The following is a 22,139-nucleotide window of genomic DNA, read 5'->3' as shown; positions in this document are numbered from 1 at the left end:
ATACTTGTTTGCCCCACTGTACCATTGACTTGCAAGAAACTCACAATCTTTTTCTACTGGCATGGTTGAAGAACTACAGTTCCTTTTTGCAGCTTATAGGAAAGAAACCAGAAATAAAACTGGGTTGAAATGGAGAGGCAACTGAGAGAAACATCTTTTGATCAGCAGTACTGTCAGATTCATTTTTTCCTTTCCCCCCCCTTTCCTCTGACTCAAGTCTTCCAGCATAGAGCCTTCATAGAACCATTTTAACGAAGAATGATCTGATTTATGATGGCTCTTTAGGCATAGTCTCTCCCCCCTATTAGTATTCAGAGGAGTAGGTGGGATTTCCAGTTTAAGATGCTGGATGCAATTTTGTTCCTAAATAATATTTGGTGACTCGAAGCAGGATGTCTGTAAGGGGTCACCATCTTTGCAACAGGTGTGAACTAAGCCAGTTCCTATTGTTAATATGCCTTTGAGTGAGATTCTGTAAGTGGAAAAGCATTTCCCTCCACTTGCCTTTCTTTTGTGCTATTCCTTTGTTAATTTCTGCAGCTGAATAAATTGTGGTTTGATTTTAAAAGCTGTGTCTGGATGAATCCTTGATTGGTCAGTGGTAAAGTCACACTATTACTCATCTTTGGCTCATAACATTTAGAGTGCTTCTATCTCAGTAATTGCAGTCTTCTGTTAAGGCTTTTTAAAATTTTCTGTCCTGACTGGGAGAGAATAGCATCTGAAGGCCACTTAGCAAGTTCATTCATCCACTTGATAAAGATGAGATTTAAATGGGGATCAGAGAGGAAGCCTCACATATGTTGCTTTAATGTTGGTTAAACAAAATGGCATAACAACAGTAATAAAATTGTCACTTGCTTAGTGAATTCTCAGGTATTCAATTAGTGGTTTACTTTTACTGCAATACTGCATTTTGACCTACCACATTTTTGCTTCTGCCCAAAATATTATTTTGTTTGCCAAGTAAAGGGATGGGATTTTTTAGCAAGTTCGTCTAGTCACAGTGTACTTCAGTACTTCATGAATGATTTTAATTATGTTTGCATTTTATGTTCAGATATTAAAAGAGACATCAGAGAGAAATGAACATTTCTGTCTATTAAAAAGGTAAAAGTCACTCAAAGCTGAGCTCAACTCCTCTTACTACATGGAGACATCCAAATAGTTTTTGGCAACAATACTGAACAGTTTTTTCAACTTTCCAGTCTATCCTATAGCTTGGGGATTTCCTGATGGTCAAAGATCAGCCAAAGCCAGCAAGGTGCTTCTACTTGTTGTGATGTTTTGTCTATTAAATTGTATCAACTCATTGGAAAAAGTTTAATTCATATACTTATGTCTTCTAGCATCATAGTACCCTAAATCTCAGAGAATCTTATATCTTACTCTGTAAAACTGGTTGTAGATTTCATGGACAGTCAGGCAAATTTTTTTTAAGGGAAATCCAACTGCATGCTTATCCTGGCTTGTATAAATTGCAGTGAATTCAATGCATGTTCATGGGTCTGCCTGCTTACCTTGCAAGCCTCACTGCTTGGGAGGTTGGTGGGTGGGGAATGGCTTGCCTGCATATAGAACATGGGAGTAGTTGACCTTTGACAACTTCTGTAACAGGGGCTGCCTTAGAATGCTGTTGGGGCTTACATCATGCATCTGCTGGTAGAGAAGTTCTTTGAAAAGCACAGAAGGCCCTCTTAACTTGAGACATGGTTGTCCAAAGTGCAAGAAAGAGTGTGGTGGGGTAGAATGTTGGACTGGGTTCGCCTGACTTCATGTCCCCACTTAAATCATGGAGTTTGCTGGGTGCCAGTCACATACCGTCAGGCCCAATTTACCTCTTAGGGTGGCCACTGTGGGTATAAAACAAGGGGAGACACCACACATACACCTTGGCTTCTCAGAGAAAAAGCATGCAATAAATAATAATCCTACAAATGCCAAAAGGCATATTGACTTTTTTCTAACTTAGTTATCTTCTTGAAGGAAAAGAAAAGGAATTGAAGCATGACTTGGAGTTGGCATTGCTAGTGGAATATTCTTCTATTTGTACCAATAGAAGAGAATATATCTTCTATTTGTCTTCAGAAGTCCTAGTTATAACCCAATTTGTTTCTGTGGTGGGACAGATCTTTTATTTGTGGGCTTCGGGACTGTTCACAAATAATCCAGCAGCGAATCCAATTTATCAAACTCACAGAGAAACAGTTGGGGCGATCCCCTCCAAGAAACGATCCCCTCCAAGAAACAGCCTTTGAGAGCCTCTGCACAATGCTCAAACCACAATGTGGTTTGTTTGGTAAGGCTTGTGAACTCAGCCATTGTGAAGAACAGGTTATGGTTTACAATTTAGTGTGTTAGGTAAACCCGGCTGTGGTTTATTTAATGTGTTATGAACCAAACCAAATGCAGCTTATCCAACAGGCCTCAGGAGCCATATATATGTGCTGGGGAAGGTCCTTTCACCTGCATCCTTGAGCTTTGGGGGAAATTTTCTACAATCCACAGCTGGTGTGAAAAATGATTTGGCTAATGCCAAAGGGGGGAGAGAGTGCCATTCCCTGTTCTTCATTTCAGCTGTCATGGCATATATCAAGCCACGGCGATTCACTGTCTTTGTCTCAGGGGACTTTCTTTTGTTCTTCATGGCATTAGAGGAGCTGAAATGGTGGGAGGAGGAGGGGTGAGATCTTGTATATGCAGTTCTTTTGTTATGGCTGATTCAGCAAGTTCAGATTCTTATTTTTAGAAAGAAAGAGAAAGACTTCAATTTGTGGAATACTTATTACCAAAGCGCAGCTGAAAAACACAGCAACAGAATCTGTTACTTGAAGCTCCTTTGTTCAAACCCTGAACAATTCCTATCTTTTGCCTCCACTGCAAAATACATAAATTGGTGAAGCAGCTGTTTTTATATCTGCAGCCACTACGATATGGCCATAGGCTTCTCTGTGTGTGTGTATGTTTTAATACATTAATAGTTTATAATTCAAATAGGAGAGGTCTTTATTCTTTGTATAGATATATAAGCATGTGCATACGCGGCTCTATTAAAATCAGGTTTGAAGGTTGTTACATATATGCAAATCAGCTCTACATTGTGAATGGTTCTGATTCAGATCTCAGTTAAACAGCTGTGCCCTGACCGCCCTGTCATTCTATCCATTATGGATTTCTCTTTCCTGGTTTTCCAGTGCTCCCTCACACACCCTAATATTCGACAGCCTTTGAGCCGGATGGGAGGAAGGACAGTACTGGATCTCTCTGCTTTCCATCTTTTGGGGGGGGGGGTTCTTCCATTGACCACAGGGGACCCTGCTGCTATCTGCCCACCTATCTCTTTTTTTCCTGTGGGCATTTTTGAATAGCCCTCCTTATGTTCGCTAACGGAAGGAATGATACACATACATCCCTAGGCACATTTCTTTTAAACGAATCAAAGTCTTAGTCCAGTAGTCAGAGACGGGACTGAACTGCATTTAAAAAAAAACAAACCCGTAGCCTTCCTTCATAGTATACATGCCCTTATGCACGCGCTCACAGTCAGAACAAAAAGACTTTGAAACTGATTTAAAACGGTTAAACTTTATAATATTTATATTCCCACTGTAGGAGTCCACGGATTCATTGATCTCCTTATGTGCCTTTCTTGTGTGCGCACTTTTGAGATAGGCCATGATTTTTACATACTTTGCCAAGTTTGAGCGAAGCGCCTTCCGAGCGCGCCCGAGGGACGCCGCAGGGCGCTGCGTCCTCACAACCCCGGATTCCCGCGACCAGCCCCCCCCGCCCCCGCCGGGCGTTTCTCTCTCTCGCACCGCTGGGGGGAGCCTTGACCGCGGGCTCCCTCCCCGTTCAAAGCCCGGCCCCTCCCTTCCTCTCTCCCCCGCACTTCCGATCTCGCGACAGCTGCCGCCGCGTTAAAATGGCTACAATGTAACATCTTTTCTGCCTTTGATGCTTCTTGAGCCGCGGCTGATCTTCGAGGATTTAAAAAAAAAAGTATATATAGATCCATATAGATATATAATTATTCTTTTGGAAAAGCAGCAACGTCTACGCGAAACGCAGCGAGGTCTTTCGACAGGGAAATGGTACGTGGCTGTTTGCGAACCCGAAGGGGTGTGTGTTTTGAGGTTCTTTTAAAAACATTGTTGTGTTTTAAGCTCTTTTTTCTCTCGAGGTCCCGCCTCTGTCTATCCTATCCCCAATTTGATTCCTTTTTGTTGTTGTTGATGCAAGCCACGCTTTCCACGTTCACCGCGATCAGAGAGTGGGTTTGCAGTTGATCGGGGCGCTTTGCCTGGGGAAATTGCCTGAGGCCCGGAAGGGGAGAGGTGACGACGGTTTCTTCAGAAGGTTGGCTTGTTTCTCTCGGTCCGACTGGATGATTGTTACGCTAGGAAACTCTGTGAAGGCTTTGCCCCGTCGGTGCAGAAGAGACTAGAGCTTTGCCCTGAATTCCGACGCAACAGCTTGAGGATGGGATGTACATTTGTGCGGGTGTCACAGATTAGAGACCGAACTGGATAGCAATTGTCGTTTATCTAACTCGGGTTGTGTCTGAATGTGCCCTCCTATCTTATCAGGTCGTTGTTAGCGTCCCTAAAAAATAGCACAGCGTTTCGCACGCTGCAGAAAAAGATTATGTATTTGTTACTGAATGTTCTTGTTCTTATGTAAGAAGTTGTCTGTTGAGACAATAGGCATACGCATCGCAGTATTAACTTTGCAAAGCTTTGTCTGGGCTTAATTACATATAGGGCCTAACAGGAAGATGTTAAAAGTTTTTTTCCCTCTCTGTTCCAAGTTGAATAATTGAAGGAAATGCTTGCAGACAACTCTGTGGCTAGAACTGATCTGAGTTGCCAGAATAAGTTGCTGGCCAAAGTGTTTCTTCCATTCCTTTCTCCAGATGAGTTGGCCTAGCTTGTAGTGCCGCTCCTTTGAATGGAAAAGCATAGATTAATGGAAGTTTTAATTCGCTTTTGCTAATTGTAAAGTGCTGATCATCATTTGCCTGGCCATTTTTCCCCTCATTAATGCTGGCTTTATATTTTTAATATTTTATTGACCCCAACCTTTTATGATGTAATTCCTTTGGAAAATCACTATGGATAAATATGTGTAAGGCTGTATTCTAAATTTACAGAGTATAACCTTATCCAATTTGATGACTACCAGATTTGTTGAGTAATCCCATTATACTCAGCATCACTGGCCCCGCTGTTTGGAGATAACAGGAGCTGAAGTCCAATGTATTTGGATGGCATCAGGTTGATGAAGGCTGTGACCTACTTAACTTGGAGCTTAACTGGGGAGGTCAGGCAATTTGGGAGGGAATTTTTTTACTTGTATATTCACATACACGGGGGTGTGACATATTTTTATACACACCAACCCAACTGCTCCAAATGCAGAGCTGTGTGATATATGAATGCAAGCCCAATACCAAAACACCAATATTCAGATACCAGTAAGAGAACATCTTCAGTTGCTCTGTTGCTGACCTGGAAAATGCCATTGCCTGGTGGAGGAATTTCAAAGCAAGATACCTGTGTGAAATAGCTGGTTTTATTCTATTAATTTGGAACTAAATAGAGATTATACTTTTTGGGGGGTGGGGGGCTTCAAATATTAACCTACTTCGGCAGGTTAAGGTTATTATGTTATCAGTTCTTTCAGCAGTAAATGGCCATTTTGCTTATGTTGTCTATATTTAATATCAAACTGAACTATCACTCTGTGGGTGTAGCATTAAATGCTGTCTTCATATTTTCTATATTCCTACATGCATATCTGACAACAGGGAAATAGATACTGGTCTGCAAAAGGTACTCCTATACTATTGACAACAGAAGTGGTGATCTATACATGTTATTCTTCTTTTAAAGATGACCTTTTCAGTGTCTGCTAAGAAAAGGAGAACCATTATACATAGTGAGTTTTAAAAGGATCAGAAGGAGAGGAAGGAAATGTCCTGAAGTTTTGATTTGTTCATTTTAAAGTATTGCAAGATTAGGAGAAATTTCCAGCTAGTAGCAGATTTGTATTTTAATTTCCTTATTACCAGAACTCCCTATTCTGGGGAAAGCCCTGACCTATTTGTAGTGTGCTAGTTGAAACTACAGGGCCAGTTTGGTGTAGTGGTGAAGGCATCAGGCGAGAAATCGGGAGACTGTGAGCCCTGCCTTAGGCACAAAGCCAGTTGGGGACCTGGGCCAGTCACCCTCTCTTAGCCCCAGAAAGGAGGCAATGGCAAATCACTTCTGAAAAACCTTGCCAGAAAACTGCAGGGACTAGTCCAGGCAGTTGCCAGGAGCCAACACTGACTTGAAGGCAATACTACTACTACTACTACTACTACTACTACTACTACTACTACTACATTGAAACTGCTTTAGGAAAACAGGAAGATCAGAAGGGTTGCCATGTTGCTATGCTGCAGGAAGTAAGCAAGGAATAAAACCTTATCTTTGCTAGGGGGTTTTCTGCTGCCATAGCTTTGTAATACTGCTTTTCATTAATCTAACCATCCAGCCTGCCTAATTCTAGTCCTAGTTTTGTTAAAGATATGGGGGGGGGGAGGTGCAGTCTTTTACTGTTAGACTTTGTTTACATGGCTTCCTAGAAGAAGCAGCAGAGGGAGAGATGTAGGGTGATAATCCAGGCACATCATATGGAAGAATCCTGTGTTAGTATTTGCTTGTCTACCCCACTCCATTAGATGAAATATTATTTTCTTATCAATTGTTAACAGCATTTGTAACCCATCCTAGTCCCAAAGGATCCTGGGCAATGTGCAACATTTTGAAACTAAATTATAAACTGAAACCAAAGACAAATTCCAAATAAAGTAATAATGATGGATGGAGTTAGCAGAACAAACTAGTTGTTAGAGAACAAACTAGTTTGTTCTCCCTCTCTTCTTTTCCCCCATAGCTGACACAGATCAAAGAATAGCTCATTTTAGAGGTTTCTTGAAATTTATTTAGTTATTTTTTGGTGCCTTCAAGTCAGTCTTGACTCTTGGCAACTGCCTGGATAAGTCCATGCAGTTTTCTTGGCAAGATTTTGGAAGCGGTTTGCCATTGCCTGCTTCCTAGGGCTGAGAGAGAGTGACTGGTCCCAAATCACCCAGCTGGCTTTGTGCCTAAGGCGGGACTAGAACTCACGGTCTCCTAGTTTCTAGCCTGATGCCTTAACTGCTACACCAAAGTGGCTGTCTTTCTTGAAATTAGATTTTCTAATTTTGATTGCAGTATTCCATATCTTAAAGGCCACTGGGATGTTTGCAATCTGCAGAATGCACTTTTTCTAAAGAACAGGGGAGGATATAGACAAAAGGCAAGGAAGGAAGGAAGCTCCGTGGGCTTTTGGAAAGCAAGTAGAAAGAGTTTCACCTCAGGAGGCATATCTTTGCATTGTTTTGGATAAAGATTTTGAATAGCAGGGCAGGGAAAGGTCACGCCTTACCTTGATGACAGGTACTTCCGGTAAAAGAAGAGTTACAGGTAGTCTTTGATTTACAACTGTTTGAAGTTACAACAGAATTTAAAAAATGACTTATGACCAGTCCTTGCACTTATGACAGTTGCAGTGTCCTGCAGTCACGTGATCAAAATTCAGGCACTTGGCAACCGGCATTTATTTATGATGGTTGCAGTGTCCATGATTGCCATTTGTGACCGTCCCATGTGGCTTCTGACAAGCAAAGTCAATGGGGGAAGCCGGATTTGCTTAACAACTGTGTGATTCGCTTAACAACCGCGGCAAAAAAGTTAGTAAAATCGGGCGCGACTCGCTTAACAACCATATTGCTTAGCAATGGCAGTTCCAGTCCCAATTGTGGTTGTAAGTCAAGGACTACCTGCATAGTAGTTGGTCTCAGTTAATGGTGTTCCTCAGAACTTGATGGTTTGGCTTTCCTTTATCCCTGCATAGGAATGGTGTCCATCACCCCCAAATAGTTTATGAGTCAAGGGGATGGAATGTAAATCTGGAAGAAATCAGTCCAAAGGAACATACTCTAAACAAAATGAGAAAAGGCCTTAACCCAATAGTATCCAATACCAGAAGATCTTGAGTATGTATGCAGAGGCATAATCAAATCAGGAAAATACAAAACAGAATATTGGTGAATTCTCTTGAATTAGGGAGGCCTTATCAGAGAACTCCATCAATGAATTGAGAAAACCTATGTCACCTCTTTTTCACCTGTTTATAATCATGTATTTATTGGAAGGAGAAAATAGAAATAGTTCCTAAATGAATGGCTCATTGCGTCTCCCTCCCCTTCGTTGCAGCCAGCCAGTCAATTGATGGATACTTTGCCCCGTGAGCTTTGTCATTTATATCCCCACCCCCGGTATCCAGCCATCTGCCTCCTTTCCTGTAGATTAGACTTTGCTCTGAGATTTGTGTTATAATAGAGTTTCTACCAATTAATAGAAGTTAGGCCAAAACAAGAACACTCTGCCGCAATGTTTATTTATTTTACGATTAAATGATTAAAAACATTTTATTGTTTTCTGTAGCCAAAAAGTTTCCCAGAAGATCTTGCAAAGTTTCTCCTTCAGTCTTACACTCTCAAAGACATAGCCCATGAATAAAAGACTATGGGGTGAGAGGAGAGGAAAAAAGGTTTGGGCACCCATTCTTAAAATTACCGTTTTTATAACAACTCGCCTGGAGAAGCAATTCAAGTAGCCTTGTAAAATGACTCCCGAGAGATTAGATTTGGGGGTGATGCACGAGCAGCTGATCTCTTCGCAGAGGCAGTTGAATAGCATGTTGGAATGGCTGCCTAGATGCCAGTGTGGCTGGCAATAAGAACCCCAGAAAGCCTATCTCAGACTATCAAACTCTGGGTAAAGAAGAGGGCTGTTGCACTTGTAAACTGCTTGTAATCTACCCAGCAGCTTTTTCTGGCCCCATTTGGAAACCAGTTGCCGAACTAGATGGGCCTTTGACTGATCTGGCTTTCTTAGCTATGATTCATTTCCAAGTTCAGAAGCTGTGTATGTCTGAATATAAGTTGTTGGGGAGCAACAGCAGGGGAAGACTTTTTCTTATTTAAAACAGAGATATATTTCAAAAAAGGTATTGTCTATGGGTGGACAAATAGTTATGACAGTTGTACAATTAATGCCCAGTATAACATTAATAAAGGATACCAGGCAAAGTACATTGAGTTGTTTTTGTAATATTAAAAAGGAAGAAAGAAATATGAATTTTTTGAGCTTAGTAACAAAATCTTCACTAATTCCTATTTATAAATATTAAAAATAAAAGGAAAAAAAGAAAATCCCTAAAAACAAGATAGATAAATATTTGATTTTTGACTTCCCTCTTCTTTGTTCTCCAACCAATTTGCAGTATCCATTGGTGTAAACTTTAGAAACCACGCTCTAAATCAGTGTATCTCAACTTTGACAACTTGAAGATGTGTGGTCTTCAACTCCCAGAATTCCCCAGCCAGCCATGTCTGTTCTACATATTTGGACTTACCTTGCTGTGTAGTGTATAATATACACAGAAGCTATTCTTGCTTGAAGCTGTAGCTCTTTTCTTTTTCTTCTGTTTTTGAGCTTCTGAAAAGCATCTGGCTGAACAATGCTGAAAATGGGATGTAGGTCTAGAGAAGGGATTGTGGATACGGTATAGTACCCAAATTGTTCTTAAGAAGTATGTGTGTATGTGCGTGTGTGCGTCCGTTATATAGCCTTAGCTCTGAAATGTATTCGGTAACTTTGAAGTAACAGTAATATCAGTCCCAAAGGGTCTTGTGGCACCTTTCAGGTTGTGTGGGTATTAAATTAACATTTGTAAATAATATTCATATAATACACATGGCATAAATTTGTGTTGTCTGTTATCCAAGTACTTTTCCTGAGGACCTTACCATCTAACATTTGACCTGGAGGATCGATAGAGGAAGGAACGTTGAAAAAAGAAAGGTATATAGGGAAGCAGCATGCAGTTGTTTCATTGCACATGTCAAGATTTAGCTGTCAGCTGATTTTTTTCTTAGAGTGCAGGGGCCAAAAGCCTTGAAGAAACCATGGTTTTGGTTATACAGCGTATAAATCTCTTTTGGCTCTTTCCTGTCCATTTTCTTTCTTGTGCACTCAAACAGCTATTAAATTAACCTAACAAAATAAAAATAATAAAAGGTAAATTCAAAGGAGTGATTTGACAAGAGAGAGGCAGCATCATCACAGAGGTATTCTAGGAGAGAGTTGCAAATGTTCTGGGAAGCAGCAAGAGGATAAGAGCAGCCATCTTTGGAAATAGACTGATTTTGGACTGTCCGGGCGGTGCAGCCAGAGGAACAGAGGTTGCAGGACAGGGCTGTCTTGGAAGGGAAGGATTGGAGGGAAAAGAGGGAAAAGCCAAAAGAAGGCTTAAAAAGGATGGCGAAGTTATGATGAATCTGGAAAGAAAAAGGGAGGTGGATGACAGGAGGAGCCTCCAAGGGAAAGGGCATGACTTTGCCATTGGGATGGAAAGATGGAGGAGGTGAGACCACAGAAGAAAGTTACAGTAGTCAAGGGGAGAAATCAGTGCACAAACCAGAGATTTGATCAAGCAGGTCAGAACCATTTTCTTTAGCAGCATATTCTTAATTTCTCTATTTTTCTAGTAGGGAAGCTGAGGCTGAAAGGTGAGAGCTTTTCTGTTATATTCTTTGCTGACTGGTTTTCTTTTCATCTTCTTCTCTCTTGCCAGGAGAAGACACCCTCAACGCTGCCTGTCCTTTCTGCTGTTCCCCTGCCAACCCACGAGCTCAGAGCTTCACCCACCCACATTCAAAGCCCAGTTGAGAAGGAGGAAGGGCCATCGGTGACATCTCCCATATCTTCATTGGATGGTAGATATGGTTTGAGAGGGATGGAAAGAGACAAGGATGGTTGGGCTGAATTGGGCTGCTATTATAAAAGGACATGGGGGGTTCAAAGCCTAGCTGGCGATTGCAGTTGGAAAACCTGGCTGGTTTTAAGATGCCGCAACTTGTCACCTAAAGTGCTATCCACTTATTTCACTTTGCTTTTCTTGTTTCCCAGGTTCTAACAATCCAGGGCTTTTGGGTAGCCAGACACAGCCAGCGTGGAGTGGGAGTGGCAGTACTCGAAACCAGGATCTGCAGCTCCTAAAGCGCAGACCCACCGCAGGTAAATTTGAGCCCACACTTCTGTTACCCATCAGTCATTTTTACTCTTTCGTTTCGATAGAGAAACATTAAAAGAGCGAAATGGGTTCATGGCGCCTGATGGCGTGAATGTCAGCCTCCAGATAGATGTGCCTCTGTTTACTTGTGAAATAATTTCTTTATGAACATCATTTCTTCTCCTGTGTGTATACAATGCACTTGGGAAGTTCTTTGGAAGTGATGTCTTCTTGTGTCCTGCAACCCTGCTGTGGAATTTTGGAACCCTGTATCTGGCGATCTGGCTCACCCATAAACTATGCCATAAAACATTATAGCAATCTGCTATTTTCAAATGCCGGGTTGGTATATTAAGAAGTCCAGGCAAGTAACTTAATTTGGAAAGCATTTTATGATCTCTAGCCTGAAGGGAGAGGCCACTTTTGTTCACATCTTAAAGAGGGGGGAAATTGAGGCTGGGAAAACGGCTGTCTGGCATCTCACAAACCAGTTCTCATCAGGGATAGAAACGTGAGCCCAGGATCAGCTCAACTCCAAGTCCACCTGTGGCTCCCTTAATCCGCAGACATCTCAAAGGGGCCTGCGCAATTCATTTGAAAGGAAAGCAGTCCTGCTTCTATTCTTTCTCGCCATTCCAGGGAAACGTTACCAGTGCTCAGGGGATGGCTGCCGGCTGGCCTGTCGCAGCATGAAGGAACTTCTTGACCACATGCAGGTCCACTATCGGCCCACCGAGTCCCTTGAGGGTAAGGCTGACTTTTCTAGCTTTTCTATGGGGGTGGGGTGGGGGTAGTACAGATCAGGAGAAGAGGAAGACTAGGGAGACCCGTGAAAGATTGTGCTGCATTGTTTCTTCTTTCTTGCATTTTCCAGCACAGGAACATAGGTAGTTGCCTTTAATTCTTATATATCAGTCTATTTGTGTATCTAAGCCAGGGGTGCAGAAGCCTACAGAGTAGAGTGTCTTGCTGTGTTTTTTTACCCTCTCCCTTGAGAGTCAGCAGAGGGTTCATCTTCTGCTGGGAAGAATGGCAGAAGAAACACCGTGATTTTCCTCTTGCTAGTTGTGGATAAAATGGGAGCATCCTTCTTCTCTGTTCTTCCCACCAAAGGAGGGGAAGACTGCTACAGGGCAAGGGAGGGTGTGCGTGGGGATTGTCTGCTGCATTTGTGCCCCCTCAACATTTGATGTGGGACTGGAAAAGTTGTGCACTGCTGATGTAGAATAACATTGTCTCCCTTGACCAACAGTTTCTCCCCGTACTGTTGTGCATTTCACAACCCTGTTAGTTGTGATTCTTTTAACTGGAAATATTGCGGACTCGGGTGTCTGCATGTAAAGCCTGTGCTTTGCTGCTGAGTGAATGCCTTTATATAAACATAGAGACACCTTTACACAACTTATTCATGATAGCTATAGGTTACGTGTGTGTTTTATAAAGGGCGTATATTAAAAATGCAGCACCAGTATTCTGTTTCCAAAAGTAGCCAGTCAGATACTTCTCGGGGCATTCAGGAGTGCCACAAAGGCATCTGTTCTATGTTATTGCATATCGCCCCCCATTCACATGCTGTTACTAAATAGAGACTTGATATAATCAGCAGGATTCATAAAATAATAATATCCCTCCTCTGATCCTACCTGAAAGACAGGCCATCCTTTCTCTTGTGATAGTGTTCCATAACTCATTTATTTATAAAGTCATATGAGGAACGACTTGAATGGACAAATCCATCTTGTTTTTAAAAATAGTCACCCTCAAGTTGAACTCCACTTCTGTTGACCACACATCCATGTCCTTGTTGTTCTTTTGGCAAAATTTTTTCCAGGATGTTTTTTAGATTTCCCAGTTTAGATGACATCTCTGAGATTTCCTGATGGCCTTCTATTTAGGTACTACTTAAATAGTAATTAATTCTGTTTACTGTTGAAAATCAGCCAAGGTCAGCTAGGTGCTGCCATCTTTTGGGCCCTCGTATTTAACAGGCTGTCTGAAATTCTCCTTCCGCAAACCAAAGTCTGGGCAAGGGATCAGGACTTGTAATGGTAGGGGGGAATGACTCTGGGAGACAGGAGGAAGAGCTGCAGCTTAGATAGTGGTCTGATAAACAAAATCTGAGTCCGAAGAAGGGATGAGGGTGGAGAAAGCATCTCCAAAGGGACCCTCCCTAGTTTTGGGGAGAGTAAAAGTAAGGGAGAGGAGAAGTACTTTCAGACTTGCAAGATTCTGTTACTGTAACCTTACCATAAAGGTAGCATTAGTATTCCTGGTTGGTGGTTCTTGCCTAGACTACCTCAAAGGGCTGACAAGACTGGAGCAAATAGGTCGTCTCTAATTAAAGACCTGGCTCTTCACCCAGGCCTTTTGCAAGTGTGATGGGAGCCCCTGTTTCTTCTTTTTCTTTTTCTAATCCTATCTGGGTTAATTATCTTTGCCATCTTTGCTCTTTTTTGTTTTATGTTGTTTTCTTGTTTTAAATTTTTTTTTAACATGTTGTAAACTGTCCAGAGTTGTTGGAAGTTGGGTAGCATATATATTTAATAAACCAATAAATAAAGCTACAGATCCACTGAACTGCTGGGTTTCTCTTAGGAAAGACATTCCGCTGCTCCACTCTGGGTTGCATGGAATCGTTCCCCAACATGGAAAACCTGATGAGTCACATGAAGGTGCATTACAAGCCCAACCGCTACTTCAAGTAAGACCCTGCTTGGCTGTTAGTTTATTTTTGTTAAACATGCATATTTATTTTAACAAATGCTCTGGAAAAGAATGGAGCGTGGTGTGCTAATGAAAATCAGGTCAAAATTAAATAGGTCTCTCTCCAATTCTCTCTTCTCTTTCTCATGTGTTTGAATCCCCAGTGAAATATAAAGCTTGGCAAGTGAATGTGGGGCAATTCACTGTCAGCTTAATCTGCATTATAGGATGATTGTTAGGATAAACATCTACAGTAAGTGGCTCTGATGGGATTCGGAAAGGTGAGAGGAATGTAATAAACAGCTAGTCAGCATGCTGGCTGGGGGATACTGGGAGTTGAAATCTACATACAGTGGTACCTCGGGATACGAACGCCTCTACTAACGAACTTTTCGGGTTACGACCAGCTCCAGCTGCAAAAATTTACCTCGATGTGCGAACTCCACCTCGGGGTACGGCCATTTTTCCGCCCTGACACGTGGTCTGCGGCCATTTTCCCGCCCCTGACACGTGGTTCGCGGCCGTTTTCCCGCCGCTCTGCACGGCACCCAGCCGTTTTCCCGCCGTGCCGCACGGCGCCTGGCCGTTTTCCCGCCGTGTGGCACCCCGCCGTTTTCCTGCCCCGCCGTGCTGCGCCCGGCCGTTTTCCTGCCACACCGTGCTGCGCCCGGCTGTTTTCCTGCCGTGCTGCGCTGCGCCCAGCCGTTTTCCCGCCCCTGACGCGTGGTCCGCAGACGCCAGAATGGATTAACGGTAATTACATTGAACCTTATGGGAAAATTTGCTTCAGGGTGCGACCAAATTCGGAGGGCGGAACGGATTAACCGGATTTACATTGAACCCTATGGGGAAATTTGCGTCGGGTTACGACCAACTCGGGATACGCCCAGACTCACGGAACGGATTAAGTTTGTATCCCGAGGTACCACTGTATCTTAAGGTTGCCAAGGTTGAAAAATACTGAACTAAATGCTTTTTTCCTTACAACTACCACAGAACAGATCACCCTCCCCAAGTGGCCCCCTTCCGTAAAGGGCAAAAGGTTGGTTCCCCTCCCAACCCCCGGCCTTCTATTCTATTCATCCTCCCATGAATATATGTGGATTAGAGGCTCCCAAAGGTGGTTGGGCAAAGAGGGAACCTGCCTTAAAGGGGATAAAGAGGAATTCAGGCAGGTGAAGTCTAAGACTGAGAAGTCCACACAGAATATAAGGACTAGAAATTACCTTGGAGATCATCTAGGCTGACAAATTCTGGGAATTGAAGTCCACGCATCTTAAAGTGGCCAAGTTCGAAAAACATTGATCTGGGCCAGTCCCCTGCCCAGTGCCACTATTGCATCCCTGTCAGATTGCCATCCTGCACTTGTTTAAACGCTCCACTGAAGCAGAGTCCACCATTTCCTGAGGCAATCTGTTGTTATTGTTGTTCAGTCGTTAAGTCGTGTCCGACTCTTCGTGACCCCATGAACCATATCGTGCCAGGCCTTCCTGTCCTTCACTGCCTCCCTGAGTTTGCTCAGTTTCATGCTCATTGCTTCAGGGATGCTATCTAACCATCTCATCCTCTGCCGTCCCCTTCTCCTTTTGCCTTCAATCTTTCCCAGCATCGGGGTCTTTGCCAAAGAGTCCTCTCTTCGCATTAGGTGACCAAAGTATCTGAGCTTGAGCTTCATTATCAATCCTTCCAATGAGCAATCAGGGTTGATTTCCTTTAAGATTGACTGGTTTGACCTCCTGGCAGTCCAGGGGACTCTTAAGAGTCTTCTCCAGCACCACAGTTCAAAGGCATCAATTCTTCGGCGCTCAGCCTTCTTTATGGTCCAGCTCTCACAGCCATACATTACTACTGGAGGCAATCTGTACTATAGTTAAATTCCTTTTACTGTTAGGAAGTAGCATGATACTGATACCTAACTGAAATATACTTCCTTGTCATTTAAATCCCTTGTTTATTATTCTCTCTTCTGGAACAGTTTGTCAACAACAGCAGCCCTTCTACATGACATCACTTCCAATAGTTGAAGACCGTTTTCATGTCTTCTCCCCTTCTTCCCTTCTCTAGGCTAAACATAGCTGAAGCCTCTACCCATTCCGCATAAGTTTTCCCTTCCGGGCCCTTTACCATCTTGTTAGCTTTCCTCTGGATATACTCCAGTTTCTCAATGTCCTTTCTAAAATGCAGTATCCAGAACTGATGCAATATTCTAGCTACAGTCTGACCAGTGCAAACAAGAAAGATGATGATTACTCTTGATCACTGTACTCCTCTTGATACAGCCTATGATTGCATTTGCTTTTTTTGTAACTGCTTCACACTATTGGCTCATGAGATGTTTGTGATCCAGCAAGACACCCTAACCTTTTTTGTATGTACTGCTGCCCGGTATGCACCTTCACAACTTATCCTATGTTTTTTCTTACCCAAATGTATTGGTTTGGCATGGCAGAAGGGTGACTTGAATATATTGGGATACATCCATCACTGCCTGGGCCACTACATTTGTACCAGCTGTACGTTCTGAGTGCTTCCCACAGGGAGCATGTAGACCACATTACAGTAATCCAGGCAGGAGCTACGAATCCAGGAGGACCTCCAAAATGCAAATAAAATCTGAACGAGGGAGTAGAACTCCATTCAGAGTCAAAGTTGTATTTCCCTGAAATCATTTGGCCCATAAACCCAAAGCCCTTCCAGTTTGGAGGGATTCCGTTTCAGTCTGTTTCTCCCCATCTAGTCCCTGACAGTCTCCATGCACTGGGTTAGCACTGCTACTGCATTACCTATCTGGCCTGGAGCTGAAATGACTTGCATTCCTCTAACTCTGATCTCTCCAAAGGTCTTCCACAAGTGATCAATGTAGTTTCCTAACCTGAAACCTGACTGCCAGGGGTCCAAATAATTTGCTTCTACTAGCGTCTTTTGGAGATGCAGGTTGACTACTTTTGCTATAACCTTTCCTAAAAAGGGAAGGTTGGAGATAAGTCTAAAAGTAGCCAAAATAATTGGGTTCAGTGAAGTCGTCTTGATCAGGAGGCATACCACAGCCTCCTTCAGAAATAATGGAAACACTCCCCACTCAAAGAAGCATTTATTTCAGCTTAAAATCTAACCTACCACCTCACAAGAGGCCATAACTAGCTATGAGGGGAGGGATCCACCTGAAAGGTGGCAGAGGTGACACTTGAGAGTGTCCTATTCATTTCCTCAGGACCCACAGATTGAGACTGACTCCAGATCATTCTTCAGATTGAAGCCCCAGTCATCTCCATTGGTATTGTCGAGTTAGAGTCCAACTCTGTTAGAATCTCAGCAGTTTTATTTGCTAAGTGTTGCAAGAGTTCTTCACAGGAGCCCTTCAGATATTTTTGGCAATTGTCTAAAATGGAACAAGTGCTAGGTAGCATTCATCAGACACAGTAAGAGTGGCAAAGTACTCTAGACATCTCCCTTGCCACTTTATCTCCCTGAGCTCCTCAGTAAACCAAGGGATTGCAGGGGGTCTGTGAGAGGAGAGAGGCTATTGCAGTGCAATCTGGTCAAGCACCCAAGTCACACCCTCATTTCAAGGAGTGACCAGGATCTCAACGAAACTGTTCACCAGATTCTTGGGAAACTCCCCAAGAGCCCCCTGAAAACCTATTGGATCTGTTAGGTGCCTGGGGCAAATGAATTGAATAGGTCCTTCCCCACTGTGGAAGGGTGTTGTACCATTAAACTCTACAGCAATCAGAGAGTGATCTGTCCGTGGAAAGAAGTTAAGCTTGATGCCACCACCTTCAGATCACACTGTATGTGGTCCGTAACAAAAAAACAAATCTAACGTTGCACCCTTGATAAGTTGAGTCAGGTCCATGGTTGTCATGGTGGCTGTGAACTCCTGGACTGCTTCAGACCGCTTGCTTGGGGAAAGCAAGTTGAAGTCCCCCAGCAGAATTTGGGGACTCCACCACCACTCTAGCCACAGATCGAGCAGCCCTGGCAGGGATGCCACTGTATAGCAGGGGAAGGAGTATACCAGTAGCAAGTCCAACTGCCCTTTTGGGCCTAACTGCACAAAGTCTCACTCTCTGGAGTAGCACCTCTTGTTGCCAGGAGAGTTTCATGGATGACAATCGCTGTCCCACATTCTCCTATCCTGGGATTGCAGTGGTGCCAAACCCAAAATCTGAGTGGGTAGAGCTCCAAGAGAGGAACTTCTCCCTCTTCCCCCACCCAGGTTTTGGTAATGTAAGCTAAGTCTACAATGTCTTCCTCTTCAGGGCAAAAGTAGATATTCTACCTTTGAGGGCCTGTAGTGTCATCTTCCTCAGTTCTTCACCCAGGGGTCCAGAAACATCACTGGCAGTGAAACCCCAGAGTCTGTTCTGAAACTACAGATTAGAAGAGCTTGCCTTGCCAGGCTTAAGCCTTTGTGTCACATTCTCCATCTTCTCTGCTTGGCTTCTTCAATCCTCTGAGAGACATCTTGGTGTTGTGATCCCTCCACAAGCACTGCCTGGGTCCAATTCTTCATCTTCCCTGATAAGCTGGAAGGTGGACAGATTTGCCTCAGGCTGTTTCATTTTCTCTTCCATGAGGGCAGTCAGCCTGCACTTGTAGCGTGTGTAGTTCTTCTGGTCTCCAGGCAGGAATCTTAAAACCCAGGCAAGTTTGCATGGGAGGAGACAGTGCTTCTGTTATTCTGGTCCTGAGTTCTTTAGGTTCTTTGTCTTATGCCATGTAGCCCCTTTCATCTGGGAATCACATGCTCTCTATGACAGAGTTTATATAGTGGGCTAAGTCGTGGTTCATTGGCTAGCAACACACAACATACTAAGCACATAATTCACAAACCACAATGAGGTTTACATCCTGGTTTAGGAAGTTGTGAAAATCCAGCCTATAAGTGGCTAATAGCCTGGAACTAGCTGAAGCATCACCAAACTCTTCAGTGAACGTGAACAAGTTTACCAATTATTATAGGTATGTTGTTCTGTTTCTAATAGGCCTCAAAGCAATACACGCAGATTTAGTGACAATTCACAGTCCATGACAGCAGTGTTTCTGAGATGAAGTGATTCCACCAGTTCCCACTAAAATCTGTCTCCTGTGAATTTTGACAGACCTTGTTTTGCAGACATCTTGTTTTCTTACAATAAGCAAACTTCCTGGACCTCAGGGCAAAGGTGTAATGCCCATCTCAGAGATGGGGAGTGAGGAATGACACTGTTGACTAGCCTGTTGGAAACTCAATGCTAAATGCTTTGCTTAGCCTGCTTTGTTTTATTCCATCCAGATGTGAGAACTGCATGTCACGTTTCCGGACACACCGCTCCCTCTTTAAGCACCTGCACAGCTGTTCTGATGCCATTACCACCACCACCTCTTCCCCAGCCCTAACATTGGAAAAACCCATCTTTCCACCTACCTCTAGCCTGGAAAAAGAGCCACCGGGGAAGCTGCTGGAGGAGCTTCCAAAACTCCAGAGTGTCATACAGCACTTCAAGAAGGAAGCTCTTCTCCCTGGCATGATGGACACTGCTCTGGCCACTGACTCACTCCCGGCTGGACTTCCTGGCCCCTTAGAATCTGTGCCATTGCCAACATCTCCTACATATCCTTTGTTGGAGCAATCCTTGTTTGGGCCACCCTCCCTGGCAAGGTTCTCTGGGCCACCTCATCCTTCAGTTTCAGGGCCCTTCTTGCCCTATATGCACCCCACATCCTATGCTTTACCTCAAGCTGCAGTGCAGAACCGCCTCAGACCTTTCTTGCCAGGCCAAGGCCTCCCTGTTTCCAATGCTGTGTGGAAGAAAAGCCAAGGTAAGCAACTGTCATTTTCCAACATATTTATGATTGTTATTTCTGCACTAAATTCAGTGTGCATTTCAGGCAGGTGTCAACCCTTTCAGAGTTGTGCATTAATGTCCAACATTTTGTTATGTTACTTTAGGGGGCTGTGCAGGAGATGTCACTGTAAGTCTTAGCTGCTTCAAACCAAACATACATGTGTATTCAAGTCATGAACTTAATCTGGAGGAATACAGGGTGTATGACTGAATATTGTGGCACTTCACTTGATATCTCTTTCGTCTGACAAGAAACAGTTGATGAACAATTTTTGAGTATGATTTTTACAAGCCAGCTATGTATCCATTTAATTGTCTTGCCATCCAGCCTACATTTAACCACCTTAGAATATCATGGAATACTCTGTCAAATGTAGTGCTGAAATCAAGACATATTACATCCCCAATATTCCCATAATCTATTAAAGAGAACTTTCTTTACAAATCCATGCTGGTCTAACAGTCTCCATATTGTTTTAAAAGTACTTCCAGATCAATCATTTATGATCTGTCTAGAATCTTCCCAGCTATCAGTATCAGGCTGACTGGTCTGTAATTTCATGAATTTTCTTCTCCTCGTTTTGAAGACAGAGATGTTTGTTTTCCTCTTATTCTCTTGTACTTTACCAGTTCTCTACAATTTCTCAAAGATAATGCATACAAGATTCATCTAGACCATCAGCGAGTTCCTTCAGTAATCTTTTCAAGATGAGTAGTTAGATCTGCAATTGTTTGGAAGTCAGGAAACTGACCAGATGACTGGATTTTCTGTTTGTGCTTTCCATTGCAGGACACTCCTCCAACAGCCGCATTGTATGGGAACATACCCGAGGCCGTTATAATTGCTTACAGTGCCCCTATTCCACAGCCTCTCGGGAGGAGATGACCCAGCATACTGAAGACCACCGCAAAAATCCCTCTCCAACCAGCCGCTTGGATGGGGAAATGGGTGAGTGCCAGCAGGCAACAACCATGGGAAGCTTGGTAATGAAACTTTGGAAAGAGGAAGAAACTCAGCTGAGAGTCCTGTGTTTCTTTCTTGTTATGAAAGGACTTAATTCTAGGTCTCATATTTTATTTCTGTGATTAATGCAAACGTTCCTCAATCTGATCTACAGTCAGGAATTTAAAAGTCTGCACTGTAATACTGGGGGTACGTCCTCTGTCAGTTTTGACACAGAATGTATCAAATGTTACAAATATGTATGTACTAATTACTTTAGCTATTTCAGTAGTTTATGTTCTGATGGTTATACCTTCCTGATACCTTCAAAATTACTGAAATTATTTTAGATCTGCGAAGAGGGGGTGGGGCGTGTTGCCTGACATTTTAACTGAACCTTTCTACCTTAATCCTGAAAGAAATACACCCTTCTCTGTGAATCAGAACTTTTCCCTCCATTTTGAATCTTAGTTTAACTATATTACTTTAAACTGAGATTTTTTCCTCTTATTTCTTTTCTCTCACCCAGACTTTGGTGTTGCCCTTCCCTCATTCCACCCGAAGTTGACACCAGAAGTGGAGAACTCTCTCTTTTCCCCGCTGTGAGGTTTCCACTGGGCTGATCAAGATGACTTTATTGTTTCCTCCATGAAATACAGCACCTGCGTGGAGAGATTTATTTTTTTTATGTGTGCATTCCCCCCACAGGAGGCGTCTGGGGACAACGATGTGTCAAATTTAGGCCAGAATTCATCTGCATTCTAGCTTGTCCAGAATGAGCAAGTGCACTGATGCATTTTGCCTACTCCTGTTTGTTTCTAGGTACTCCCCTTGGCAGGAAAAGCCAAGCTTCTTAAGTTCCCAGTCTATGTTTTGTTGAGCATTGCATCTGAATCTAGTCCTTGGCTTCTTCCTCAAATAACAAGCAAATAAGACACTGCCCATTCTTGGCTTAAATCAGGTTTGTCAGGTAAAGAACGTCAGGGATTTTGAATCAAACATGACCACACAGACCACAGATAGTGCCCTGGTTTGCTTGCAGTTATTTCTCCTAGCAAGAGCAAGTACACATACAAGTCCACTTCTCCATTCTTCATAAGCCAGGTTTGGAAGACTTGGTCTTACGATATGTGCATCAGTTCCGCTCCCATCGACTTCCTCCCCATGCCTCCTTTCAGTTCATAAAAATGTGTTGACAACTGAGTACCATTTAAAAGGGAAAGGGAGTTGAAATTGATTATTGAAACTTAATTTAATCAACTTTCCTGTGCATTTCCTTCCTTTTTTTTCTATTTAAAACTGACTTTTCTCCTGCTTTTAAGATAAAACATCTTCCCTAACTCTGTACAGTCATGACTAGTTATGCTCAGGTTTGTAAGTGGGCTACTGCTGCTTTTGAAAAAAATAAATTGGAATTGTACAGAAAGGCATGTATTATGTCTGAGAATTTCTCGTCTTTAATGTAGAGGGAAGGCAGGAAAGGACCTCTGCTT

At 43.0% G+C, this 22,139-nt stretch overlaps 1 protein-coding gene across 1 annotated transcript; it reads left to right on the top strand.

The window, feature by feature from the left end:
* Positions 1-392: 392 nt before the first annotated feature.
* Positions 393-21,664, top strand: ZNF414 (zinc finger protein 414). Its single transcript, XM_088149904.1, has 9 exons — positions 393-398; positions 1,169-1,264; positions 10,732-10,873; positions 11,067-11,174; positions 11,809-11,916; positions 13,765-13,870; positions 19,151-19,677; positions 20,494-20,652; positions 21,176-21,664. The coding sequence occupies exons 1-9, from the start codon at positions 393-395 to the stop codon at positions 21,250-21,252; spliced, it is 1,329 nt and encodes a 442-aa protein (XP_088006030.1). The 3' UTR covers positions 21,253-21,664.
* The last annotated feature ends 475 nt before the right edge of the window (positions 21,665-22,139 follow it).

This window comes from Python bivittatus, unplaced genomic scaffold (assembly GCF_059951505.1).
Source record: "Python bivittatus isolate LINGU-HERP-01145 unplaced genomic scaffold, Pbiv_v1 ctg000580_np1212, whole genome shotgun sequence".
NCBI lineage: Eukaryota > Metazoa > Chordata > Lepidosauria > Squamata > Pythonidae > Python > Python bivittatus.
This window is presented reverse-complemented; position numbering and strand designations above follow the sequence as displayed.

Excerpts from the sequence above, each read along its gene's own strand:
- ZNF414 (XM_088149904.1), top strand. Across the intron at positions 10,874-11,066 it reads TCCCATATCTTCATTGGATG|GTTCTAACAATCCAGGGCTT; the intron begins GTAGATATGGTT and ends CTTGTTTCCCAG. Across the intron at positions 20,653-21,175 it reads CCGCTTGGATGGGGAAATGG|ACTTTGGTGTTGCCCTTCCC; the intron begins GTGAGTGCCAGC and ends TCTCTCACCCAG.